Below are 24,447 nucleotides of genomic sequence, written 5' to 3'. Positions count from 1 at the left end.
GACTACAGTTGACAAAAAAGACTGTTGACCTCCAGGATAAAAGCATGAAAGACGTAACGACAAAAGTCTTTTAGACAAAGAGCTTTTTTTTAAAAACAATTTCACTTAAACTTCTGCTGTGAGTGCGCTGACGCTGATTACATTACTCTGTTTGTGTGGGCAGAGCAAAGTGGAGGGGTCAGTGGGGATTTTTGAAATGAATGCTTGTGATATGGACATAATTTTGTTTATACATCACATAGATGGAAACAAAGCCGTGTGTGTGTGTGTGTGTGTGTGTGTGTGTGTGTGTGTGTGTGTGTGTGTGTGTGTGTGTGTGTGTGTGTGTGTGTGTGTGTGTGTGTGTGTGTGTGTGTGTGTGTGTTCACATTGTCTTGAGCAGGACAAAGTTGACACTTCTGCTGGCTCATAGATGATGTTAGCTGCTCCAGGGGCAGTATACCTGCTATGTTTCATATGCAACTACAACTTTCCCACCTACACGTTATCCCACTCTCTGCTGCTCGCCCAGCAGCCGAGGGTAGATTTTGTGTGTGATTTTGAATCAGAACAGTGATCTGCAGTGTGGCTATGCAGTCAAAGAAAGAATGTTCCTGTTTCAAACCTGCTGGCTAACGCGGGCCTCTCTGTGTGGAGTTTGCATGTTGTGATGTTGAACGTAGGTGTCAGTGTGAGCATAAATGGTTGTCCATCTCTTTGTATTTTCCATGTTATAGACTGCAGACCCATCCAGGGTGTTTCCTGTTTCTTGTCCCATGGCAGCTGGGATATGCTACCCTCAAATGTATAAGCAGTGAAGAAAATGGTTGAATAATGAGTTCTTTCTCTTAATTTAATTTACGCTTGCGGTAAATTAGAAAGAACTCCCAATCTGTTTGGCTGAATGTAGGTTTTGGGTTTAACCTCCTAAGACCTGAACTCTATCATGGCATGTGTTTTTTTAATTCTCTTTGCTTTTTGGGCTGATTGGCACCTGATGAATGTAAAAACAAAGAATTACCAGATGTTTTTTAATGTGAACATGTGAACATGGTTGAAAATTGGTGTGATCTTGTGACCTTTGCCCTAAGCCTTGACGAATCTTTTCATTGACGTATTTGAAAATCTCTGAAAGAGTGCTTTCATTATAGAGATAGTTGTACTTGTGCTGACTTCTTACCTTGCATCTTAGAAGAGGATCGATTTTTTTCCGGTGTAGGAATTGCTCAAGGATACATGGAGAATGTATGCCTTCACAGAAAGCTTCTCTATGGGTGTGTCCCCAGATGATTTATTGTCTATGGAAACCGACAGTCTTACAAACTTTATTACTTTATTATTACAGGTTTATTACTTTCAGTCCAGGGTGTCCGATAGGCCGTTCAAGGAAGGAATGGTAGACTGACTCCTGGTCCAGATCTCTTGGAAGCCACTCCAACTAAAAATATTAAATCCACAGCCATGTGGAACTCCTGATCTAGTTTTGAATTGACATTTTGTAGTGCTAAACAAACATTATTAGTAAAAGTTATGATAGTTTCCATATGCCTGTCCTGTACTTTTTCACCTGTTTTTTCAAAAACAGTTCTTGATCGATGGTAAAAATAAATAAATTAAAATATTCCCATTATTTTGCTCTTTTTTTCTTTCCCCATCTCCATCTCACTCTATCCTTAACCTCATCTTCTGTCTCATTTTCATTACATCCACTAACCTTCTCTTTTCCTCCTGCCTGGCAGCTTCATCATCCACTGTCTGGTATAGCCACCCTCCCCCTTCTGCACATCTCCATACCACCTCAGCCTTGTTTCTAACTTTGTCTACAAAAAGCTGAACCTGAGCTGTCCCTCTGTTTTACTATTTTCTATCCTGTCCCCAAATCTGTATACTCCTAGTGCCTTTCCCAAGCCTGAATAAATGGGGAGGGTTGTGACAGAAGGGGATGTGGCATCAGATCTTTGCCAGGTCAGACGTGGATCAAAAAGGAAAGTAGTTTGTCTCTGTGTCCTTTATTCCGAATTTATATTTTTTCCAATAATGGAAAAACATTCTTTAGAGGCAGGGAAGTGCCTGCAGACAATTGGAACATCCTTTCAGATTTTTGGATTATAAAGGGTTAATTGATTGTCACATCCACTGAAATACATTCATGTTAGTCATTAGCTCTTTAAGGCTGGGTGCCAAAGAAATGCCAATCTGACAGTAAAGACAGTAAAGCTATGGCATGTTCCCTAGCGCCTGTGCATGAGCATACCAGAGCACTGACACGCTTTCTCAGCTGGGAGTAAGGACACTGGGAGGGCTTATTTGCATGATAAGAGCTCCTCAGGCCAATAGACTGAGTGGACAGAGGAAATATCATGATTCAGCAGGAAGTGACGTGTCGGGTTACACACTCCGCCCTCTTTTCCACAGCAAAGACAGAGAGATCAAGGCAGAAAGAGGGGACGAGGAGGGTACAAGTAAATGAGGCAGGCAGCGGTCTCATTCTTGCTGTGTGAGATCACACAGGGGCATTATGTGGAGATCTGCTTGACTGTTGAAAACAAGACTGGACAAGACAAAAGAAGAGATACGGAGAAGGAAAATAACAGGGAGGGTTGGGAGAAGGACATAGGAAGGAAGGAGGGTGAAGGAGGGGACTTGGAGGAGTTTGGAGATCTTTTGGATCTTGTTGCACAGAGTCTCACAGGGCTGAGCTAAAGCCCTGCCTCGGAGTTAGCACAGCTGCCTTGCTTGGGACAAAATGAACTATCTGGTGAGTGTGTATGAGAGTTTGTTTTCATTCAGAATCACAGCCCATACAGCATGCTGCCTCTTTAAGGTGATCCTTTTTTTCTAGCGTTTGTCTTACTCCTTTAGTTTCAGTGGTTTAGTGTGTTTTAGCAGAGCATGCTATACCCCAGCTGTGAAAGCACTGTGAAGGAGAGAGAGCGAGACTGGATTTAACATTTCTTCAGTGGACCTACCTTTTGTTGGCTCTCAGCAGGGTGTGTGTGTGTGTGTGTGTGTGTGTGTGTGTGTGTGTGTGTGTGTGTGTGTGTGTGTGTGTGTGTGTACACAGCAACATTTCAGGCATGCCATTGCATAAATAAACCTTGTAAGTTATGTGCTTTAAGAAAAAAAATATCCAAAGTAAGTGAAATTTCACACTTCTAAGTTGGATTGCTGAATATGTATTTCAAAGTATAGCAAAACATAAGTCACTAATGCTTATAGTTGTTAAAGATACAAAGCTACTGGTTCTTTTAATCTTTTTTCTTTGAGTGCGTTTTTGGACAGAATCAGAGCACACAGAGCCGCCATATTCACCACATTTAGCTGTTTGGTTTTTCCACTATCCTTTCCACTTACAGCCAGAAGCACAGGCTTATGTTGAAACAGAAGCCCCAGTGGACCTAGAAGGAGATTTTGGGGGGCTTTGTGACTGAAAAGAAAGAGAAAAAAGAAGAAAAAAAGGTCAGAGAGATGTGGTCTGTTGTTTTTCTTACTCAGAGGAAAGTAGGGAGAAATGTAGGTCTTATGGCCAACTGACAGTCAAAGGCGATCCCTTGGTTGAGTTAAGTGAGCAGAAATCAAGGCAGAACAGGATGCCATGTGCTGATACAGAACATGACAAAGATTTAGCTCAAACAATGGGGACTTGATGACTGGAGAGACAGAATTATGGTTTGATAGGGAGGGGGGAATTTGTTTGATAGAAAGAAAAAGACTGCTCCTTCCTTGCTATTGTTTCTGAATGTTGGCTCAACACTTAGTGAGTGTGTGTGTGTGTGTGTGTGTGTGTGTGTGTGTGTGTGTGTGTGTGTGTGTGTGTGTGTGTGGCAAGTACACAGTAAGGAATGTTGCACATAGTTAAATACTGTAGAGCAGATTGCTGTGTTTGTAACGAGTAATTACCTGCCAGTAATTAGTGTGTAATCAATATGAAATAAGATTCCAGTGTCGTGTGATTTAGATGTAAGTCTCTCAGACCTTTTCCACTGACTCCACGAGCCTGCCCTGTCCTGTTAGTGTGTGCGTGTGTGCTTTAACATATTCACTTTTAGTGAAAAATAAGGGCTGGAGACAAACTGCATTAGCATGAGCTAACCAGCAACCACAACAAGATGAAGATGTGTTTAAGCATATAGCCCTCTTGGACTGTATACTGGAAAGCAGCCTTTCTGTGCTTTCAGATATATCACACAGTTAAGTATATAAGGAGCCACAAAATCACAAGTGGTATATTTAGTGCAACCAATCAGTGATTAAATGGATAAGGAATAATGAAATGTTTGGAGTCGCTCTGAGACCACAGCATTTATTAAAGTCCAAGAATACAGTCTCTTCCTAATGAAATAAAACATCATCGTTTTTGAATCGGTTACGCAGATTATTTAGGTTTTGATACTATTTTGATACTAAATGAAAAATGCATAAATGGCTGGTTAAGTATTAAACAATTGATGGATTACGCCTTTTATTACTTCATAAATATCATTAGTAAGACTGTTTATTTTTATAACAGTTATATTTCAGTTTAAACATAATCTACCATGTAAAAAAGTGTGAAATAGGATTTAAAAACATATTAATGCGTCATCGTTTACCAGAATTTGGTGCATATGGTGGATTGTCAGAAAGGTTAGCGAACACTTAAAGCTCATAAATGTCTTTAGAGATTATAAAGTTTGTTTTATTTTGATGCTAAGATTTTCACTGGGAGTGGGCAGAAAGGAGAGGATTAGAAACGAGTGCGTCAGACGGACGGCTCCGTTGGAGTAATTTGAAGACAAGGCTGAGGTGGTTTGGACATGTGCAGAGGAGGGAGAGTGGGCACACTGGTCAAATGATGATGAAGAGGGTGCTGCCAGGGAGGAGGAAAAGAGGAGGGCCTCAGAGGAGGTTCATGGATGTAGTGAAGGAGGACATGCAGACGGATGGTGTGACAGCGAGGGATGAGTTGGAGGCAGAGGGACTGCTGGAAATACTTAATGTGGTTGAGGTGCGATAACCTCCTGTATAAAACATGCAGCAGGAAACAAATGTTTCACCCACTGTCCAGTGATTAATATTAGCAGTGATTTCAGCAATCCCTCACCTGATGGACTTAGAGAACAGTGGAAAGTGGCTGAGTGAACACAGGAGATGGATATTGCTGTTCCACCCCCACTCCCAACTGCAAGTATAAAGATAGGATGATACGGAGATGCTCTATTATCATCATGATTAATATTACAAGTGTAAGGCACTATATTTGTCACTGATGCCTCACAGCAAGAAAGTTTAAGTTCAAACCTCCAACCTGGTGGTCTGGCTTCCACCCACAGTCCAAACACCTGTATGTCAGCTTAACTGGTCATTTCAAGCTGGCCTTAAGTGTGGAAGTGAGAGCTGTCTGCATGCCTTAGTCCTTCCTCACCCAGTGCAACAATGCGGCGTAGTAATGTGTGGATGGTGCTGTATGTCACATGTTATTCATTACAACTGTATTAAAACTCAATTTACCCTTATGGATTGAAATATACATATAAACATATAATGATCACTATTAAGATTTGCCAGAGATCTTTACTGAGTCAGCCCACACCTCTGTCAGTGTATTCTGCCCTTACTGATTGAGTCATCCAGGCCTGACTTACAGCAAGAATTTCCCTCTGTCTCCTACATGACGCTTGACACATACAGCAACACCATCTCTGTCTTAAACATACCCAGCACCTTTTGACTTTTGGTGATTAGGTGTCCGCCCTCATTTACCAAATCTCACATAGACTGAGCCAACAAACACAGCAGTCTTTAGTGCTGTGCTGGATAGATGCTATCTTGTATTTGTAATAAGTCGAGGGTTGAATCCATGTCACTGAGATGCTGCCCATATACCAGCCAAGTGGATCCCTTCTTCTCATGGAACCTATTATGCCTGAAGTCACGGTCCTGTATCAGGGAAATACGTCAAATAATCACAGTCAGAAGTCACACTGTGTTAGCTATGTACCCAGTTGTGGCTGGTCTGTATATGTATTGGTAGGAGTTTCTCTTTCAGATTGCAAAAATTGGGCCGATTGCACTAAATTGAACTGGAAAAAAGCAATTCTTCATTTGGGTCCAGCATCACTGTGATAGTTGCGGCTAGGATTGTCAGTCTGTTTGGAGTTCTGTGCGAGATGATATCAGAATTAGCACATATTGGCATGGGTGGGCTGCTCTAAACTTTGAGTGCAGTACCAAAGCTTTGGCCACGTCCTGCAACTCTTGACTTAGACCTCACTCCAAATGTTTAACATAGTTCTAGTCTTAAGTAATACTAGTATTTTGATGAAAACTAACCTGAGGTGATTTATACTTTGTATTAAAGCATATCCTCTGGATGCATTTTGTGACAGTAACTAAACATCAGATGAGTCCTCCAGGTTGATGAGGTCTGAGGTGCTGATATTCAGCCCCTGGTTTAGTCTTTCTGTATCACAGTCAAGTGAAGTAACAAAAATAACTGTTGCTGACAAAAATAATTCCACACCAGGAAACAAAATAACATTTTTACTAGTTAATATTTTGCTGACTGTCTGTCTGTTTAATTTGATCTGTGTGGTTCAGAGCAGCAGAAATCACTTTATATACTACATACATCACTGGAAATGAATCAAGAAACTGACTCAGTTCTGGAAACTGGTGACATGATATTACCAACAGTGTGTATGCCCAGAATAATCTGAGTAAGATTTAAGTCCTCTCGGCATGCTTGGTTAATCCTGTATTAGCTCTGTAGATTACTGAGGAATGTTGATGTGCACATTTTATTTTTGAAAACAGAACAATGTGAATTCTGTCGGATGGTGTGAAAACACTTATTACAAGAATATTTTGGCATAATATTAGCAGGCAACAATGCTAACCAGAGCACCACAGCCATGCCAGGACTGGGCTTAAGATCGAGTCATTGTGGTCTGTCTGAGTACACCTTATTTAAATACTTGTCGTGTTGGTTGGAGCTGTGTTTGGATCATTGTTCTGTTGAAGAAAAACTTGACTTTAGTCAAGTGACTTGAACATTACACTGGAAGAACTCATTTCTGAACCTTTCTTCTTGTCTCCCAATACCAAAGCACTTTCAAAAGCAAATGGATGGATGGATCATGAAACAGCCATAAACATATTAGTCTTTTCTCTGAAGTTGGGTATTTTAACAATTGATGGAGATGGTTGCCTCGATTGGCCATTTGACCACAGTTTTTTGCACTTACTGATTAACTTTATTTTCTCGGTTGGAGAAGAAAGTGCTTTTTTTTATGTTGAGTTAATATATACCTGCATGTCTACCCTTGGTTTCACTTTACAGTAGAGAGCAGTTAGAGGACAGTCAACAAGCTATGAATTACTGAATGTTTTGAATCTGCTGCTGGGTGCAGAGTCTTCCATAACATATGTGAGTGATTAAACTGTGACGTCAGCACGGCGCTGTAACCATTTGTACTTGCACTCCTTTACTATATCTGTTGCTTCTCAGAAAAGTTCACCGCCTTCAAACAGTCAAAATAGAAGTCGAGATATAATTTTTGGTAAATCCTGCTGTGCACATGGATGAAAGGGATTGCATAAATTTCCAGTTAGATCCTGTGGTTGTGAAATTAGTATTTTAAACCAAATACTTTTGGTTGATGTTTCTGTGGCATTTCTGGGGAGAGTTTTTCTTTTTTCTTAAATTTCAGTTTTTTAAGATGATATTCCAATTTACTCCATCACTGCGATGTCTTGAGTGATGAAATGCAGTGTGTACACACACACATTCCTCTATTGTATATTCTTAACATATCATAGACTAAGTCACACTTACAACTTACTCTCTTCTATAGACAGAATTAAGAATTTACCTGATTTTTTTAAAACACAAACATCAAAAACGCTACTGGTATGAACTTTAGTTCAGTTAAATCTCTTCAGTAGTAACACACTCCACGTGACTTCTGACTTTCAGATTCTTGCAACCTCTGTTTCTCACTGTTGTGTACAAAGAGGAGCTGTTTTCAGCCAACCAGCTATCTGTTATGAATAGTCTGCCAGCTATTTAAAAGTTCCTACCAAGATCATCTGTCATCAGGTTAAGCAATATCTGGCCACACCTGTGTGAGCCTGTCCTGTTCTCCAGGCTACGAAATCACTGCTGTTGTTTCTGTTGTTAGTCATAGCCTGAAGGCAGACATTCTTCACTTGCTAAAGCAGAAGCCTGCTCTAGAAAGCAGCCGGGGCTGCTTGGAAATCCACCTTTGGTTGTACTCAGACTGAATAGATTATTAAATTGGCATATTTAACCCTTGTATGGTGTTCGGGTCTGTGAGACCCGTGTTCAGTTTTTTTCAAAAGAAAAATTAAACAATTAATTATTTTTTCACGTGTAAATGTGTTGTGTCTTTCCACTCACTCCACTTGATTATAACTGATTTATTTATAACATTTTATATAAAAGAAAAACGAGAAGCACATTAATTCATAAATGTGATCTAACAAAGGTAAAGGGAAAAAATTAACCATGTTTGCTGTTCATATGTCTTGTAATTGGGATGAAGTAAACATCTGTTGAGTAATTTAACATAAAATTGTTTGATAGTGTTAATTTGGAAAGCCAAAACTCTAGCGGGTCCACCAGACCCATGAACACTGGCTGAGTAACAAAAATACGAACACCACACAAGGGTTAAGGGCACACCCCAGAAATCAAAAGTTTTACTGAGGACTTCCCAAAAATGTCATTTACATGACACGGATGACTGTGAGGCTTAACAGAGGTCTCCCAGAAACACTAAAAACATCATGCTCCTGTTTTCACAGGGTTAATTGATCTCAGTGCATAAAATCAGTGGAGAGTTCCTTTTTACGCAGTATCCTTTTTTTTAAGCATCCTTCTTTTCAGATTCTTTAATCTTTAGTGTTTAGTGATAAGCACAGCCGGTTCCATGTCAAATATAAGAGAACTCGGCGTTTACTCCAAAAAACATATTTGGCGCATCGAACACTACGGCTCCTCACTAAAATGAAATAATATACAGTTTAACACATTACTGCAAGAGGAGTAATTCACAGCTTTATGGCAGATGACTCAAATATAGAGCCTTTTCCTTTTGTTTTGGGGCTGTGCACACGTTGTAAACATCACTGCCCTGCAAGACACACTTTCCAGCTTCATCTAGATGTTCAGCTGGCTGGTGGGGTATTTTTTTCTGCTGGTACAAATCAGCCGTGTACGCACAACTATTTCTCAATAATAGTTTGACATGCCAAGACAGGAAAGAAGGAATGGGGGAGGGAAGGCCAGACTGACGGTGGAAGAGAGGAAGGAAAGAAGCAGATGTTTGGAGCGAGAGATAGACGGGCAGAAAGAGGGACAGCAAGAGGAAGCCGTGTGGGAGAAGAGAGAAACGGTCAAAGAAAGGAAAATAGGATTGCTCTGCTGTTTTTTGTTGCTTTGTCAACTTCAGGATGAAATGCAGTGTGGCTGCTGTGCCGCGGGAATGTGAGGTAACAGAGGAGTTGTGTGTTTGTATGTGGAGGCTGTGGAATGCTGTCTTAAGTGGGACTCTGTGTGCGTGAGTTTGTGTCGGGGGCGGGGACAGGGGGGTGTAAGGACAGTTTGTTGGCAGGTTCTTGCTTGCTTCACCGATAACAGGCATATACACAAAAAACAAACAAACAAACAAAAAAATCCCAAATGTGCTTTGGCTATAGAACCACACACAAAACTCACCAAAGTCAAAACACAGTTAGTGGAATTTGCATAGTTCCACTAACTGTGTATCGTTAGATACAGTAGATCGTCCTTCCATGACCCTCATGCATTGCAGGACCACACTGTCATTTCCTTACCACATACATGCCTGTGTCATTTCTTTGAGATTTAAAAAAGTTCAGGGGAGGAGGGGCAGCCGCCTGTGAGCACCTGGGCTGTGAGGGCAAACAGAAAGACAGAAAGGGAGTAGAAAGATAGAAAATGACAACCACGACTAAACAAGGTACAGTTCAATTCAGTTTCCTTTTTATAGCGCCAAATCACAACAGCAGTTGCCTCAGAACTTATTATTACAATAATACAGAGGAGCACTTTGGTGACAGTGGGAAGGAAAAAAATCCCCTTCAACCGGAAGAAACCTCCAGCCGAGTCAGGCTCAGGGAGGGGGTGAGGTGAGGGAGACAAAATACGTGCTGTCGAAGAGAGCCAGTGAGTAATAACTAACAGTTAAATGTTTAAACACACGGTGAGTGAAAAGGGGTGAGAAAATGAGAAACACTCAGTGCAACATTGGAAGCTCCCAGCAGCCTAAGTCTATTGCAGCTTAACTATGGGAGGATTCAGGATCACCTAATCCAGCTCTAACTATATGCTTTATCAAAAAGGAGAGTCTTGTCCCTTAACTTTAAGTAAGGGAGTCAATGAAGAGAAGACAATATAGGAGAAATCTGCTCTCTCTTTCTAGTCCCTGTCAGGACTCTTGCTGCAGGATTTTAGATCAACTGAAGGCTTTTCAGGGAGTTTTTAGGATGATGAATTACAGGAGTCCAGTCTAGAAGTAATAAATGCATGAACTGGTTTTTCAGTATCACTCTGAGACAGGATGTTTTTAATTTTAGAGATGTTACACAAATGGAAAAAAGCAGTTCTACATATTTGTTTAATATGCATATTTAAGGACATATCCTTGTCAAGGACGACTCCCAGTTTTCCTCACAGTGTTACTGGAGGCGAAGGTTATGCCATCCAGAGTAAGAATCTGGTTAGATACCATGTTTCTAAGATTTTCAGGGCCGAGTACAATAACCTCAATTATACTTGAATTTAGAAGCAGAAAGTTAGAGGCCATCCAGGTCTTTGTGTCTTTAAAACATCCCTGCAGTTCAACTAATTGCTGAGTGTTATCTGGCTTCATGGACATATGCAGTGGGTCATCTTTACAACAGTGAAAATGTATGCTATGCCTAAACAGAATCAGTCCTAGCACTGAACCCTGTAGAACTCCATAATTAAACTTCATGTGTGAAGAGGACTCTCCATTTGCACAAACAAATTGGAGTCTGTTAGATAGGATTCAATCCATTGCAGTGCAGTAGCTTTAATACTTACAGCACGCTGTGATAAAATATGTGGTCGACAGTATCGAACGCTGCACTGAGGTCTAGCAGGACAAGCACAGAGATGAGTCCACTGTCAGAGGCCATAAGAAGATCATTTGTAACCTTCACTAAAGCTGTTTCTGTGCTGTGATGAGCTCTGAAACCTGACTGAAACTCTTCAAATAAACCATTCCTCTGCAGATGATCAGTTAGCTGTTTGACAACTATTCTTTCAAGGATTGTTGAGATGACAGAAAGGTTGGAGATTGGCCTATAATTAGCTAAGACAGCTGGGTCAAGTGATGGCTTTTTAAGTAACTGTTGAACTACTGCCAGCTTGAAGGCCCGTGTTGTGGAAAAATTGAAGGTAGTTGTACATAATGGTATGTCTGTGAGATGGTTATGAGTAATTTTTTCTCTGATGGTTAAATTTTAATTGGTAATAAATAAATGAAATATTTACTAGCTAAGGTCAAATGGAATGTTTCACTCAACTCAGCTCAGACTTTTTGTCAGCCTGTGCTGAAGAGAAACTGAGGGTTTCTGGGGAGAAAACAGGAAGGTTAACTCGCCTTGCTGAGCCTCAGGTTTCGAATCCACAATCTGCCTGAACCTTTCTGTGTGGAGTTTGCATGTTCTCCCTGTGTCCATGTCCCCACTCTCACCTTATGGCCGATTGGACTGACTCCAGCCTTCCTGCGACCATGAATAACCATGAATTCGATAAATGGGTGAAAATAGACGGATGAATAGTACTGTAGGTAATTTATTTGCCAAGGCTGCAGTTCTTCTGGAACCGCATGCCCACAAATGTTCCAGTTCATCCTTAAGCATAACAAGCACCCAAAAAGCTAATGTAGCTGTCATGGAAGCTCTGCTCTGACCTGTTGATAAGAAAAGAGTCAAAGTAAGAGTCGGCTATAGAAGTACTTAGCATTCAAGGTGAAAGATCAAGGGCTGATAGAGTTGGGTCTGCGATTTGTTTGACACAGACAGTTTTTGTAGTTTTGCCCCTGTACACCCACACGGTGGATTTGCAGTTAGTCAATATGTGACTGAAGTGCAGACTTTCAACTGTAATCCGAATGGTTTGACAAAATGTTTTCATTCACTACTCAGGAACTGAAGCTAGTTACATACACAGTGGCTCTAAATTAACTGGACTTGCCTGACAAGCAGTTTTATGGCTGTGTGAGGCCAGTTTTCTTCTTATTTCATGTCAAATGAAGCAGTGATAACTGAAGCTGATTTGCTATAAGAGTGAGAAAAGCAATCTTATTCTTTTTAAGAATCTACATAAACACCTGGCTCTGTTAACCCTTGTACATGTGGAAAACACAAGATGATCAACAAAGCTAAGAAACAATTCCTGAAAAGCATCTAATCATTATTGTCAGACTAATCCAAAATGAATCCCTTTAACCAGCTGACCTGCCAATGGGACAAAATGTTATTCAGCAATTTATTGAAGAACTTAATTCTAAAAATACCCAAATTTGTATTTCCATTAAGTGCTATCCTTGTGCATGTTCACATTTAAATCACTACAAACAAACAAACACTACAATCAAATTTGAAATGAAACCAAAACACACTGAAGGGTAAAATCCAAATAACATTCCCGCTCCTATTCTCTTCTGTCAGGTGGAGTCATGTACAGAGACAAACTTGCAAATGTTTTATCACCATCTTTACACACGCACATACAAACACAAAACAAAGGCACACAAAAGAAACAAAAGAAAGACTCATGCTAATAAATGGTCTCTAGAAACTAACTAAATGTTAGTTACATTTTTGGGAAGTCCTCTGTAAATCCTTCGATTTCTGGGGTGTGCCCTTAAATATGCCAATTTAATACATTCAGTCTGACCGAATACAAAGAAAAGTGGATTTTCAGCCGTCTGCTTTCTGTCTCTGTGGGGACACATAGGTTTCCTAGCCTCTGAGCCTAATCTTAAACATCATAACTAACACACTATATTTCTAATCTCATCTCTCAGATTACCACGTAGAGTTCGTGGCTTTCTGGAACTGCTCTTTTGTGTGTGTCGAGGACAGGTCAGGTCTTGTGTTTTTTGTTTTGTACATACTGTGTGTGTGTGTGTGTGTGTGTGTGTGTGTGTGTGTGTCAGAGGAGCCATTACTTAAAAAGACACATGAAAACGTAGCAATGAAAAGGCATGAGTGTTTGTTTTTGTGGCTGTTCTCAGTGCAAATGTATCTGTAGCCATTTTTCTTTGGGGAGATGAAGATTCAAATCAAACATACTATTTACTAAGATTTGAAGCTAACGATTTATAGCTGTTTGTGTGTTAACACAGAAAAAGAAGCAAGTCTTAACTTGGATGCAATGGTTAGAACTACCACGTAATGACTGAGGGGGAGGGCGCATAGCTCTGAGCGCAGTACTGTGAGGGAGTAAGGGCACACTGTGTAGTGCAATTAAATCAAGCTCTTGGTGTGGTTGGTTTGTGCAGATGTGAATATGGCATGTGTAGTGATCCAGAGTACACAAACAAGAACAACTGATCTGCTTTATAGAACTTGAGCTGCCCAGACAAATACAGATGTTAGGGCTAAATTCTCTGTGTCACTAAATGGTAAATGGTCTGTATCACTAGTGCAGAACAAAGCACGCTCTCCTATATTTACTTGATGTTGTTGTTGATTTTGCTAAACACACATCTGGCCAATAGACTGAAAGTTCTCATGTAGATTGTACTCATGCATTTCAATATATATTCCTCTAGACTGATATATATCTCTTCTGTTTGCTATTTATTCCTGGCAAATAGCAAACATATAGCAAACATGTAGCAAACATATATCTCTATACTGTTTACATTTTATGCTCATACTATATATATGTATATGTTTTTCTTTTACTCCTGCACAGTTGGCGTGGAGCACCCATTATTTACATGTACAAGGACAATAAAGGGCTATTTTATTCTATATTCTATTCTATTAATAGAGAGCCAATGTTGTAACTTTAACTTTCACATACGTAAGCAAAAACAAAACAAAAATAATGACATTACTTCACCTAGCTCTCACCTATCCTGAGTCAGAAAAGGGTTTGAGAGTTTTTTCTCAGTTAGCTGGACATTGTTGACATTTTGCTGCTGGGCTTTATCCCCTGCTGTCTGGATAATGTGATTAGTTCCCACTGTGTTCTTATTTCTCCACACTCACAGACTGCCCTGCAGAGTGCATGTACAACTGTCTACTTGATAGCTTTCTCACAGTTATTAGCAGACAAGGGTGTTCGAGGCTTTACAAAATGTAATTAAGCACTAAAGTGTAACTGTCAGAAGGTAGTTCTCTTCACTCTGACCATGCTTCACTCCGGCCAGTGTTTGAGTGCTTCACCCTTTTTCTTTTTTTGCAAAGACCTGGTGGTTACCCCTCCTGATCAAGCTAAGCCGGCAGCATTCAGAATACTTGAGGCGTGTCATTGCTGCTGGGCGACGCACTGTTGCGTTACTGTTGTGCATACAGGTTTATCTCCCAGTCGTCTGTGCAAAATGCAAAATGGAAACCATGATGGTATAATGGTTTCCATTTTGGGGCGTAGAAGACAACGGACTCGTATATTCCATTTCCCCTCTCTGTGTACAAAACAGTTAGGTTGACAAGTATTGGGGACAATGACACAATTTTTGTAATTTTATCTCTATGTGAATTTCCCATCTCTGAGACTAATAGAGGCTATCTTATCTGAGCTTAGCTTATCTGAGCTTAGCTTAGCTTAGTTTATAAACAAAACACACTGGATTTGAAATCAAGCAATCATGATGTCATTAACATGCAGAGTTTTGTCTTTAATTCAAGTGGTTTAACAAAGTTTTTCATTCAATTTTGGGAGTTAGAAACATTTTTATACGTAGTGCCTACTTTCATTGACCTGCAGTTTCATGACCAGGTGAGGCCTGTTTGTAACATGACAGATTAAGCAGATGAATGATCTGGAGTTGATTCGAAGTTTTGATCTCGATGCAAGCGGCGACTGAAAAACTAGTAGCTAGTGGCCAAGTTATCAATCCTTGTACATTCTTAAAAAGTAGGAATGTACTGCTGGTGGTCTGGATGATCCATACCTAAAGCATCACACAGAAGAGAAATCACTTAAGACTGGATCTCAATGAATGAAATATTCAAATCTTAGTAATTGTTGAGAATAAAATGATTTAAGAACAAAGGACTGATCAGGTGGTACTGTGGGGCAGAGCTGTGGCCAAGCTGAGTTACAAGTTTAATGGTGACACAGTGAATTCAGTGAATGAATCTTAGCATCATCAGCTTAAATGCAAAGTCACGCACACCCCCAGTCTTATAAATACAAACACTGTACAGTGAATCAAAGATGAGAATGCCTTAAAACATACAGGACATCACTTCTCCAATGAATAAAATAACTGTGGTCAACAAGCTCTCTTGAAGTATTGAACTGTTAAATTCGGCAAATTGAACATAATATCACAAGAGTCCTGCTCTATCAGAGTTGTGACAATTGAACCTGAGACTATCCATTGTCACACAGTTAAGCTGTTCAGTTAATCAGAGTGCATCATTCTTTAAAGTGAACCTCCAACAGCCACGTCAAGGAGCAACAGTGAGGGGGCAGTTTGATATAAGAACACAAATAATGTCATAATATCTTTGAGGAAAGAGCGGGTTAATAAAACAGTTAATCGTCTTTGTATCACAGCAGTCATGTAGGTTAGTGCAGTTTAAAGTCCTTCACGGGTGATCGGCAAGCCGATGATAAACCGGCACAAAATGTAATAAAATATTAAGCACGACAGCAGAGCAGGAGGTAGAGGATCGATGCCTGCAGTGCAGGAGCTGCAACAGACTGGTGACCAGTGCATGATGTAGCCTGCCTCCCATTATATGACAACTGGGATAGGCTCCCACATATCCCAGAACTGGATAAGTACTAATAATTAAATCCACCAGTAAAATATATTGAAAAGAGAAAAAAAAATCATTAGATTTCAAGTGTGTCAAGTGTGTTTCTCTGTTGTTAAGAGCCTCATCTAAGGCACTGAGTACACATCCAATGCAGGAGAAGGAAAGTCCAACCATAAATCCGACTGCCAGCGACATGGCCTCATTTAAACACACACTGTTATGTGGTCAGGGTGGACTGTGTGTGTGTGTGTGTGTGTGTGTGTGTGTGTGTGTGTGTGTGTGTGTGTGTGTGTGTGTGTGTGTGTGGTTGGCCTTCAGCCAGCACAGGTTGTTTCAGTGTATGATAGCTGGGGTGGGACTCAGACAGAGGGAGGAGGAGCGGGTCGACGTCAGACTGAACGACAAACATTGGTTTCGAAGGGGGAGGTGTTTCTGTTTGCACACTGACTGTTCTCACAGTTGTGTGTGTGTGTCTGTTGTGTGTGTGTGTCTGTATTGCCGTGTTAGTAGCATTCAGTCAAAATGGATTTTGAAATGTATAATTGGAAGCTTAAAAAAATGTAAACTACTCAGATATAATCATTTATTAAAGTCAAGGTCCACTCTCGGATGATTACTTTATTCTTATTTTTATTATTATTGTTGCTGGGCTGTTGTTTATGCTTTACCACTTGCTTTGCTGTGAGTTCATAGTTGAAGACACGCAGTGACATCTGTATGTCTGCGTCTCTGATCAAGTGTGTGCAGTGGGAGACTTTACAGGCAAGCTGCTCACACACTTAGAAGTTAGGAGTGGTACTTGTGTTTCTTTGCCTTTTTTTCCATTATTTTTCTTTAATTTAATTGGGTAAGCACAACTTCTCATACCTAGACCCAGCATATATGTGAAGTTGATTTGGTTCACTAAATATTGCGAGATCTGCCTTTAAAATCCCAACTGCAGGTTGGGTCCACAGAAGCTATTAAGGTGGTTTATGGCTTTCCGTGGGTTTGTCCTGATTAAACAACGGATTTTATTTCTGATCTAAGAGTAACAATACTTCCACTTCCTTTGGCCTCACTGGCTTCATGGTAAACCACATGCAAAACAAATTACAGTATGGCTAAGTGCTGTATGGTGAACTAGCCATAGCACATCAGTTGTAGAACTGTCTGATCTATATACCAAAACAAAACATTGTTAAATAGAATAAACCTTTTTTGCATCAATAGTTAAAAATCCCTTAAAATTTATGGCTCTGCTCCACTTGTTACTGCTAAACCAACTCTTAGAACTGTTTTTAGGTGTTATTAGGTTTACATGTATTTGCTGAATTGAAATTATGACTGTGCTGTTTATGTGAACTACCTGAACAGGTGCTAAATAACATGAATGAAACTGATGAGGAGACGGTGCACACATCCCTGAAACACTGTAACTGTGAAGAACATAGACTTTCAATAGACACTTCTGTGTTTTATATCCCTGATGTTACCAACATCAGGGATATAAATATCTTACAGTCCTGCTTTCAGAACAATAGATTTTCCCATTGCTGTATCTAAAGTAGACTTTATTTTATGTTTCCCTTTTCTCCAGAACATTTTGGCCAAGGCGTTGTATGACAATGTGGCAGAGTCTCCGGATGAGCTCTCTTTCCGCAAGGGCGACATTATGACAGTCTTGGAGCGTGACACACAGGGATTGGATGGCTGGTGGCTCTGCTCACTCCACGGCCGCCAAGGCATTGTCCCTGGCAACCGTCTCAAGATCCTGGTTGGCATGTACGACAGTAAACAGCAGCAGGCCATCCCTTCCACACCAGATCCAGCTGTTTCCTGTCCCACCTCGCAAGTCCAGAGACCCCTCCACCCTCCGAGTGCATATCCCAAACCGACACCTCCCCTGTCATCCATTGCCTCAATGTCTTCCTCCGGGTTTGCAAACAAGACCCTCCCTTCTACTCAGTACACATCCATGCACTCAGCCTACTCCACCCCTAGCCCTGCACAACCCAACCCTGACTCTGTCTACATGATGCCCCCCTCACACAGTCCCAAACCAAGCCTCCAAAGTGTGTACCAAGTTCCCTCCGGTCCAAGTGGAACTTCTACACAAGCCCAGCCAGGACCACCCAGCAAGGCCTCAGCTCAAGGTCAGAGACAGCCTGGTAAAGAGATCTATCAGGTGCCACCTTCTGTAGGTCCAGCACCAGGTCAGGCAACAGCTCCAGCCGGCCAGGATGTGTATCAGGTGCCTCCCTCCCTGGATAGGAGGAACTGGGATAGCAGCAACAAGCCACTTGGCAAGGTAAGGATGGACAAATAAGTTAATATACAAAGAAAGGAAGCTCATCATTAGACAAGGACATTAAATATCACTGACTTGAGTTCTGCATGTTTTATATGAACCACAAACAGTTAAAGATTCTGCTGTCGACACTGCCTGTACAGGTGTGCCTACATTTGTGCCAAACCAAGAAGATTCTTCTTCTTCTTCTGTGCTCTGCAATAAGGTTTGCTAACTGTGTGGTCCATCTGACTGTTTAGTGGAGGTCGTTTAGTATGCTTGGGCTGATCAGACCAATTTAGTAAACTGAATGAGAATATAATTTACACCTATGATGTGTAACGGTGATGCAGTGACACTACTGACTGGCAAAATCGTCTGCGTCTCCTCAAGTTTGTCAAAACAGCAACTCATCAACTTGAATTGCAGTTAGGTGGTTAGGAAGTTGCACAGAGTCAAATCTGGTGACTGAGGCTGTGGCCTGAAAACCTGAATACACTATGAGTGAGCAGAGCAGCTGACGCTTTTTGAATGTTTTTGCTATAGTTATCAGGTCATTGCACTGCAACTCATAATTATTTTTGTATTTTTTTCAGTCCAAGTTGGAGGCCTATAGTGAAACTGCAGATGGACTCAAGTAGTCAAATGAAACTTCAAATGAGAAATCTAGGTTTATATTCTAAACTAGCATGAATGCTGTCTTTATTCTGATGTGATAGGAGGAAAACCTGTGTGTGTAGTGTTTTGTACCTGATGCACAGGAACACGTGTTGTCACAGAATTGAGATCTTAAGGTCTTTCAAAGTTTTTCTTTGGACATTTGCTGCTTTTTTCACTCATTTTAATTGTGGCTTATTGTTAACAGTGACCTATGAATCACCTAAGCAAAAAAAGGCAACTCATCTCACCTCAAGGGATGAACCAGTGTTGCTGCTACAGACAACCAACAGCCAATTTAAATTCTAGCTTTAGGCTCTTTGTTGTTAGCAGTAAAAAGTTGTAATTTGGTTCCATTTCTTTAGTTGAATCTACAAAAAAACACCAAAGGTATGGTTTGTAGTGTTTGCTTTAACATTTTGACAAAACTAGAAGAGTGAAGAACAAAATAAGAAGTTTCAGACCTAAAAAACTTTTTACAGCAGACAAACAGTATCTGAAAGTCGTGTTCTTAAGAAGCAGGAAAAATCCAGACACAAGAAAAGGCAAAAGTATTCCAAATTACTCAAGAACTAGTCTTCAATCACTGGGAACAGGAAATGAAGTGATGAATCCAGATTAGAAATTAGATTCGATTAGAAATGAATGTTTCAAATCATAGTCACAATCATAGGAGGTCGTCAGCAGTCCAACCATGAGTGAAACGTGGTGGAGGATCTGTCCCGGTTTTGTGCTGCCCTTTTAGCGAGTGGTGTGGGACATCTTGTCAAATTTGATGGAATTATGAAAACAGAAAAGTGCATTTTTATGCAACACGAAGAACCATCTGAAAAGAATCTGATGGGCAGCAGCTTTAATTTTCAGCATGACAATGATCCCAACCACACTGACAATGCAGTAAAATCATTTGGGGGAAAAAAACAAAAAAACACACGCAATGAAATTCTATCAGTCATGGATTGGCCTCCCCAGAGTCCGCAGCTCAACATTTTTGAAGCCGTGTGGAATCATCATATCATTGTTACACTTTTATCTAGTACCTCAAAAAATTAAGACTCACTCAGTGTGTGGAGAAGCAATGAAATAAAATGATTATTAATAATGCAGCTCAGATATTGTGGTTGGATGACTGTGCATTTTACTGCACCAGCAAATGACAGGCTACTGTTTGTCTACTCTGGGGAGCACCCAGGACAGTGTGCATGCATGCATGCATGCGTGCAAAGGTCCAGCTGCTCCCCTGCTTTTTAACACATGGATTCATCTGTGGTCCTGTGCCTGTCTGTAACTGCTTTATAATTAATGAATATGCAGGACTAAACTGCATTTAAAAAAAAGCTCTTTGTTCAGTTCAGGGAAATGTTGTACTGTGTTCTTAGTGTCCTACTAAGAGTTCAGTACTTTTCTTCATGAATACACAGTCATAGAAAATCCTCACAAACAGCAGTCTAGGACCCAACAACTTGATATGATCTTTCAGAACAAGGTCAGACAATCCATGATCCACCCAGCAAGTTAATATCAAGTTAATATAAATGACCTTAAATATCAGTGAAGTCAAGTGTTTCAAATAGGTGTACCTAATTAAAGTTTGTGTAGGCTTTAATAACAGAAGCAAGGCATAATAATATATTAATATTATCTACCACACAATTAACCAGATTCATTTGTGAAAGATACATATGCCATTATATAAATAATGTCATATTTATATGGGAAATAAAATTGTCTTACACTTTGGTGATCATTTCCAATTTTTCAACTAGCTCTTAAACTTTGGTCTTACTTACATTTCAGTGTGCTGTAAGCTTCAAGTGGGATATGTTTGGATCAATAAATCTTTGTCACTTCGTGCTTTGTTTCCCTTTTATGTTGTGAAGGCAGCTGAGACTTTAGAAGTCTTATTTTCTAGTGTGTGTGAAAGCAGACTGAGCTCCTATAACAACTCGATGCTGTAGATTTATGTACAAAATGTACAAAACCAGCTCTCAAAATTAGGATTTTGTGAGAGTAAAGCTTTGAATGTGAGCAAACCCCAGAGCCATGTTATGAGCGGTGCATTACTATCCAAAGTTTTGGAATGACACATTCACTTATAGCTGAAATTTTAATATAATGCACACATTTGGCTTTGTAATATAAATAAAATTACAGCAGAAATAGAGACTGACTATAAAGTACAAAAACATTCAAACTTTATAAATTGTTAATAGGTATATGGGCAAAGACAGAAGAGTATGGACACAGCGATCCCCTTCTTTATGGACACGAAAAGTATGGCTATACTATGATTAATATGTGTGGAGGCAGGAAGTGGAAATCTAAGTATATCCTGGATCAAGGCTATCAGTTCTTTCTTGTTCTCTCCCTCTGAATCTCTTTGTACACACAGACCCAGGATATGACTTAAGAGTGTTAGACACTTCAGACGTAATAGACTGAAACTATTAGAATTAGACCAATACTGAGCTGGTATAAGCAAGGGCTATGAGTCCTGTGTTGTACTCCAGTCTTGAAGGAGTTTCCAGAGACGCTGAGCACTTGTTGGTCCCTTTGCCTTCACTCTGCAGTCCATCTCATCCCAAACATCTCAACTGGGTTTAGCTCATGGCATGTTGCTGCAGGATGCTGTGGTGGCCATGTTGGTTCAGTGTGCCTTCAGTTTTGAATAAATCCCCAATAGTGTCACCAGCAAAGGTGACAATATAACCTTATTTAAAACAAAAAGAAAAAGAAAATTCCTTATACTTGGAACTGCTGGAGACTGTTGTGTATTTCTAAAGGTGCTCAAAATTTGTCGGTAACAGCCCATCCAATCCACAAATCCACACATGCAGAGAGATCAAACTACAGATGTCTTTAAACTGAGTTATGTGTTATAATGAGCAATGACACAGGGAAAATGTATTGAAGAAACAAAGGTGCAACAAAGCAGAGAAAGTCATGTCACCCACTGAAATCCATCAGTAATTAGGAAACAAACCTGCCATTTAGTGCAAATTAATATCAGCTGGTTCAGTCCCAACTGAAGGCCTATAAAAGGGTGTCTCTTTATTACCAAGGTGTTCAACAAGACAAATGTGCAGAGACATTCTTGATTAAAAAAAAAAATCTGCTCTTCAGGCCTTAGTGGCTGACATGTGGCGCATTAATGTGGCATCAAATAATATTTTAAAAAATGTACCAGAAATGATGTCATAACTACTCCATCCAACAATTTAAGACAATGTAACACAAATATCTGAGACAAGTGTCAGATATATATACTATTTAATGAGCAGAGTTCTGGGATATTTTTTTGCATATTTTATTGTGAATCTCTTTTCTGAGACACACAGTAACACAATGGAGAACATGGTGAGAGGCCAGGACAGATTACAGTGTGGAGCAGCTGAACATGTCCACTAGCTCAAACAGACCACACAGACTTCCATCTGGACCTTGCCCTGTTTTATCCACTACATCTTTTTAGATTCTGCAAAATAAGTGGTCATATAGATTTGAACATTTTTGATTTGAACAGTTAAAATTGCCCTGTATTTGATGCAGATACCAAGATTTCAGTCTGCTTTTCCTTCTAGCAACACACTGGTTTCTTTTTATGCAGTCTTTGCTCTTCAGCATAAAGCAAAGAGCAGGAAAGAGAGAAAAGGGAAAGAAGGAGAAGAGGAGGGAGGGGCATTGCTCGAGCAAAGGTCATCAGTTGAACAATGATTTCTGGGATGAATCATCTACATGGCACAAAAGCCTAGCTTGTATCACACATTGCCCCCTATGAGTTTATGTCCATTTAGGCATGCAAAAGAATTCCCCTTCAGTGAGTCATCATAGCTGAATTTGTGCAAAGGCATTTTATTGTTGGTCAGTGTGATCTGTGATGATGGGGACAGTGATTTAGGTGTCCATGAGGGTTTTAGGACAGTACATCTGAAAGTAGCCACTGAACAATATGAAGGAAACCTGGCAACATGCAGTATATAACTATTGTTCAGGAGTATGTTTAGGGGAAGCTGCCGACCTCTGTTGGTGCAGGGTAGATCTGCTGTTAGGTTTACTTCTGTTAACTACATAAGGAAACATCCTTTACAAGTGTAAAGCATCAGTTTTACTGTCAAGGTTCCACAGGGAGTGGACTCAAACAAAGGACCCAGTAACCTTTATTTAGATTTCCTGCTCTGGTCTAAGATATGAATGTCAAGGATAGAAAACAAAGTAAATAATCCAACTCTCCAGAAAGCTCACAGGGATGAAACACAAAGAAGAAACTCCAAACAACTAAACAAAATGTCAACAGAAGTTGGCATAGAATCTGAATATAACCAATACAGAACTATAAATATCTGTGAGACTTTTGGGAGAGGAATGTTGTCCCATTGTTAACAAGCACCTTAAGTCGACTTAAGGAAACAGCAGGGTGTCTGATTCGTGTTCAAAAATGGCTTCTTCGTCTGCTTTTGTGGATGGCACAGTGAACTGTGTTCACAGGCTATGATTTCTGGAAGTGTTCCTGAGCCCATGCACTGATTTCAGTAACAGAATGATGCTTGTTTTTAATGCACTGCTGTCTGAGGGCACAAAATCATAGCATCCGGTATTGATTTTTGACCTTTTTTCCCTTGCACACAGAGATTTGTCCAGATTCCTGGAATCTTTTGATGATGTTATGTATTGTAGACGATGAGATAGTCACTGTGAGGAACATTATTCTGAAACTGTTTTACAATTTATAGATGCAGTTTTTTGCAGATTGGTGAACATCTGCCCAAATTTATTTCTGAGGAACTTTGCATGTCTAAGATATTCTTTCATGTTACTGACGTCTTGCTAGTTAGCCTAATTAGTTGCAAAATTTCCCTCCAGCTGCTTCTTTTTAGTGCCAACTACCTTTGCAGCCTTTTGTTGCCTCCATCCCAACTTTTTTTGACATTCTGCTGCCATCAATTCAATTCAGCTAATATTTTTCATGAAATATAAAATGTTGTAGTTTAAATATTTGGTATGTTTTCTATACTCTGTTGTGAATAAAATATTGGATTTTGGGATTAGCTGATGCTGCTTTTATAGATTTCACACAGGGTCTCAACAGGTTTCAAATTAGGTTTGTAGCAGTGTCTGTTACTCAAAGTCAGTGTTCTCTAACCTTGAGTCTGCTACTGCTGTTCTTGAGTGTTTATAGTGGAGCAAATGACATTTTTTGGTTCAATGCTGATGTTTTAATTGTGCCACTTTATTCAGGCGGTATGTGTGGGGCTCGGTTTGTTCTGATATATCCAGCACATGGAAATGTTGTGGAAATAAAGAGGAACGAATGGAGGAGGGAAGGATGAAAGGACAGCAGAACGGTGCTTTTGCTGTGCTATATTGAACAGCTGTTGTGGTTTCCCAGCCTGGCTGGTTGACTCTGTAGTCAAACCACATAATACACAGTTTAAACAGGCAAACAATGGGGCACTCCGGTTCCCACGACAACTATGACTGAGCCATTGCACTGTTTTTATTGCCCCATGTGCATCTGTGTGTCGGCAGCATGTTTTGATGAG

At 40.2% G+C, this 24,447-nt stretch overlaps 1 protein-coding gene across 3 annotated transcripts in view; it reads left to right on the top strand.

Annotated features, from left to right (window-relative positions):
- bcar1 (BCAR1 scaffold protein, Cas family member) overlaps window positions 1–24,447 on the top strand; it is a 46,569-nt gene that overhangs the window by 12,691 nt on the left and 9,431 nt on the right. For 2 of the 3 annotated variants that reach the window (XM_085359506.1, XM_085359504.1), the window contains exon 2: window positions 17,561–18,271. In XM_085359506.1, the coding sequence (XP_085215632.1) occupies window positions 17,561–18,271 (711 nt within the window). Of the gene's footprint in view, window positions 1–2,616; window positions 2,738–17,560; window positions 18,272–24,447 lie in introns of those variants that run through there. The other variant, XM_085359505.1, reaches the window with a different exon arrangement.

This window comes from Diplotaxodon limnothrissa, linkage group LG7 (assembly GCF_057381915.1).
Source record: "Diplotaxodon limnothrissa isolate DT_005_m linkage group LG7, D_limnothrissa_male_GT1.1, whole genome shotgun sequence".
NCBI lineage: Eukaryota > Metazoa > Chordata > Actinopteri > Cichliformes > Cichlidae > Diplotaxodon > Diplotaxodon limnothrissa.
The sequence above is the reverse complement of the archived record's forward strand: the minus strand, read 5'-3'. Positions and strand labels throughout refer to the sequence as shown.